The sequence below is a fragment of the Myotis brandtii genome, unplaced genomic scaffold (genome assembly GCF_000412655.1).
Source record: "Myotis brandtii unplaced genomic scaffold, ASM41265v1 scaffold181, whole genome shotgun sequence".
NCBI lineage: Eukaryota > Metazoa > Chordata > Mammalia > Chiroptera > Vespertilionidae > Myotis > Myotis brandtii.
Window position 1 is genome coordinate 647,965 of NW_005356712.1, and position 1,623 is coordinate 649,587.

At 44.9% G+C, this 1,623-nt stretch overlaps 1 protein-coding gene across 1 annotated transcript in view; it reads left to right on the forward strand.

Moving 5' to 3' along the window:
• The first annotated feature begins 1,530 nt into the window (after positions 1-1,530).
• Positions 1,531-1,623, forward strand: part of LOC102239796 (chromosome unknown open reading frame, human C12orf43) — an 11,145-nt gene continuing 11,052 nt past the window's right edge. The window contains exon 1 of the mRNA XM_014537707.1: positions 1,531-1,621. Coding sequence (XP_014393193.1) covers positions 1,553-1,621 — 69 coding nt within the window. The 5' untranslated portion in view covers positions 1,531-1,552. The remainder of the gene's footprint in view (positions 1,622-1,623) is intronic.

Consider the following 1,623-nt stretch of genomic DNA (forward strand, 5'->3'; position numbering starts at 1 on the left):
ATAAATTCAAAGTAAACATCATTACATAAAAGGGTACGGTCTTTTTTTTTTTTTAGTTTTTTTCATTTCAAATAGGCCGGATCCGGCCCGCGGGCCGTAGTTTGCCCACGGCTGGTAGACCCTGCCCTTCCCCATCTTTGTATCCTTCACATTGTAGGTAATGGACATATTCCTGTGTGTGTGCGTGTGTGTGTTTTAAAGAATAAGTCACCTTCCTCTCTTTCATAATAGAAAAGCCCAAGGCCAGAAAGTTTATTTTAATAAAAATTTTAGCACACTCAGCTTCAAAGATAAAACATGATGAAAAGCATTCCAAAGACAAAATTGATTTTGTTCATCCTTCATAGTGGAGTGTTCTATGTAACCACAGAGATTCTAATGTGTTGGTCTTGGGTGGGTCCTAGGAGTCAGTATTTAAAAGTTTCCAATGTGGCCCTGGCTGGTTTGGCTCAGTGGATAGAGCATCAGCCTGAGGACTAAAGGGTCCTGGGTTTGATTCTGGTCAAGGGCACGTGCCCAGGTTGTGGGCTCAATTGGCAGGAGGCAGCCAATCAATGATTCTCTCTCATCATTGATGTTTCTATGTCTCTCTCCCTGTCCCTTCCTCTCCAAAATCAATAAAAATATATTTAAAAATAAATAAATAAAAGTTTCCAGTATGCTGAACTTTGGAGAAGTCCTGAGCTAGAAAACTGCCATTGTGTGTTCTGCCCAACTTTACTGTGTGTTCCAGCCACCTGGAGAACCTATGTAACTGCAGGTTGTGCTTCAGTAGGTCTAGGCTGAACCAAGACTCTGCATTTCTAACAAACTCCTGAGTGTGGCAGATGCTGCTGGCTCACAGATTATATTCTGAGTAGAAGCAAGGCCTAGCATATCGGAGAAAATAGATTGAGTCCTACCTCTCAAGAGATTCTGATTAGGTTAGTTTTTGGTTAGACCCAACAATCTGCATTTAAAAAAATATATATTTTTATTGATTTCAGAGAGAAAGGGATAGGGAGAGAGAGAGATGGAAACATCAATGATGAGAGAGAATCATTGATTGGCTGCCTCCTACAGGCCTCACACAGGGGATGGAGCCTGCAACCCAGGCATGTGCCCCAACCGGGAATCGAACCATGACTTCCTGGTTCATAGGTTGATGCTCAACCATTGAGCCACGCCGGCCAGGCTGCATTTTAACAGGTTTTCTAAGTTGTTTCTGATTCTCAGGTGGATTTCATTATTCCTGGAATAAATGAATAAAAATGAAACTAAATTGAAAGAAACCCTGGGGATTAACCCTGGTTTTGTCATTAACCCCGGTATGACCTTAGGCAATTTCCCCCCTCTGTCTGTCTCATTTTCCTCATCAATTAAAGGATGGAGCGGTTGATTTCCTTGGCACTTCTACGTTTGTGGAAACTCCCACAACAAATCAATGGCCATCGGCGGCCTGCGGCTGAGAACTACAATCCCCACAATGCCCCGCACGTCGCCGCTCTCCCGCGGGGTCGTGGAGCGGTAACCCTATTGGAGGCGCTCCCACAATCCTTTGCGGTGGTTCAAGATGACGGCGCCCAGAGGTTCCATGAGCGATGAGGAGAGCAGCAGCGGCGGCAGCGATGCCGAGGAGCTGGC